Below are 2,119 nucleotides of genomic sequence, written 5' to 3'. Positions count from 1 at the left end.
AAAAAAAAAAAAAAAAAAAAAGCCAGGCGCAGTGGTTAATGCCTATAATCCCAGCACTTTGGGAGGCCAAGGCAAATGGATCATCTGAGGTCAGGATTTCAAGACCAGCCTGGTCAACATGGCAAAACCCCATGTCTACTAAAAATACAAAACTTAGCCAGGCATGGTGGCAAATGCCTGTAATGCCAGCTACTCAGAGGCTGAGGCAGGAGAATCGCTTAAACCCAGGAGATGGAAGTTGCAATGAGCCGAGATCGTGCCATTGCACTCCAGCCTAGGTGACAGAGATAGACTCCATCTCAAAAAAATGAAAGTCCAGGCACAGTGACTTATGCCTGTAATTCCAGCATTTTGGGAGGCCAAGACGGGCAGATCATGAGGTCAGGAGTTCAATACCAGCCTGGCCAACATAGTGAAACACCATCTCTACTAAAAATACAAAAAGAAAATCAGCTGGGCATGTTGGCGGATCCCTGTGGCCCAGCTACTTGGGAGGCTGAGGCAGGAGAATTGCTTGAACTCAGGAGGCGGAGGGCGCAGTGGGCCGAGATCATGCCACTGCACTCCAGCCTGGATGACACAGACTGTCTCAAAAAAAAAATTAATTAATTAAAAAATTGGCTGGGACCAGGTGCAGTGGCTCACGCCTATAATCCCAGCACTTTTGGAGGCCGAGGCAGGCAGATCACCTGAGGTTGGGAGTTCGAGACCAGCCTGACCAGCATGGTGAAACCCCGTCTCTACTAAAAATATAAAATTAGCCAGCCGTGGTGGTGCACACCTATAATCCCAGATACTCAGGAGGCTGAGGCAGGAGAATCACTTGAACCCTGGGAGGCGGAGGTTGAAGTGAGCCAATATCAAGCCATTGCACTCCAGCCTGGGCAACAAGAGTGAAACTCCAACTCAAAAAAAAAAATGGCCAGGCGCAGTGGCTCATGCCTATAATCCTAGCACTTTTGGGAGGCTGAGGTAGGCAGATCACCTGAGGTCAGGAGTTTGAGACCAGCCTGGCCAACATGGTGAAACCCCATCCCTACTAAACATACAAAAATTAGCTGGGTGTGGTGGCGGGCGCCTGTAATCCCGGCTACTCGGGAGGCTGAGGCAGGAGAATCACTTGAACTCTGAAGGTGGAGGTCCCAGTGAGTGAAGATCACACCACTGCACTCCAGCCTGGGCCACAGAGCGAGACTCCCATCTCAAAACAAACAAAAAAAGTGGTCTTGTTGGAGTGCAGGGCACATAGGCATCACTTCACCCTCGTTTTGTGTGACATTGGTGTCCCTTTGCAAGAGACAGAAGGTTCTAGGGCATCCACACCTTACCTCTCTGTGGCAGGTACCCATGGCTACAATAATCCCCACACAGTGGACCCTTTGCAGCCAGCAATCAAGGGGGCACCCACCTCCAGAGTGGGTGTGAATTTGCAGGTGAAATGAACCCTGTAAAATGTAACAGGAAGAATCTCCCAAGCCAGGCTGTTACCTTCTACTGCGTCCGCGCTGATAACATGACTGGCGATGGGCGTCGGGTCCACGTAGGCGCCTCCCAGGGCAGGCCCCATGGCTGCCATGCCGGCCACTGTCTCAGGGATGAAGGGAGGAGTGAGCAGGCAGGACACGGAGTAATGGCTTTCAGGTCCGCAGCTGCGACCCTGGAATAAACTACGTGACCTTGCTCTTTCCTCTTTCTGAAGGTGATCACCACTCTCGCATTTCTTTTTTGAGACAGGGTCTTGCTTTATTGCCCAGTCTGGAGTGCAGCAGCATGACCACCGCTCACTGCAGCCTCCTGGGCTCACACAAGTTGTCCCCCAAGTAGCTGGGACTACAGGGACCAGACCTGGGTCATTTTTAAAGGTTTTTTTGTAGAGATATGGTCTCCCTATGTTGCCCAGGGTGGTCTTGAACTCCTGGGCTCAAGTGATCCTCCTGCCTCAGCCTCCGAAAGTGCTGGGAATCACAAGCAGGAGCCACTGTGCCTGGCCTTTCTTTGCTTTTTTTAACCTCTTCCCCTTTCACATATTTCCCAAAGCTTCCTCCATTTTCCTGCTAGGTTTTCTTGGCTCAAGGCACAGGCATCCTAGCTGGGTGCAGCGGGGGCTCCAGCCATGGTG

At 51.6% G+C, this 2,119-nt stretch overlaps 1 protein-coding gene across 3 annotated transcripts in view; it reads right to left on the bottom strand.

The window, feature by feature from the left end:
• Positions 1 to 2,119, bottom strand: part of CUNH19orf44 (chromosome unknown C19orf44 homolog) — a 25,414-nt gene that overhangs the window by 5,524 nt on the left and 17,771 nt on the right. For 2 of the 3 annotated variants that reach the window (XM_037728738.1, XM_017501192.2), the window contains exon 6: positions 1,489 to 1,584. The exons of the other annotated variant lie outside the window; for it this stretch is intronic. In XM_037728738.1, coding sequence (XP_037584666.1) covers positions 1,489 to 1,584 — 96 coding nt within the window. The remainder of the gene's footprint in view (positions 1 to 1,488; positions 1,585 to 2,119) is intronic. 3 annotated transcript variants of the gene reach the window in all.

The sequence above is a fragment of the Cebus imitator genome, unplaced genomic scaffold (assembly GCF_001604975.1).
Source record: "Cebus imitator isolate Cc_AM_T3 unplaced genomic scaffold, Cebus_imitator-1.0 Scaffold280, whole genome shotgun sequence".
NCBI lineage: Eukaryota > Metazoa > Chordata > Mammalia > Primates > Cebidae > Cebus > Cebus imitator.
The sequence above is the reverse complement of the archived record's forward strand: the minus strand, read 5'-3'. Positions and strand labels throughout refer to the sequence as shown.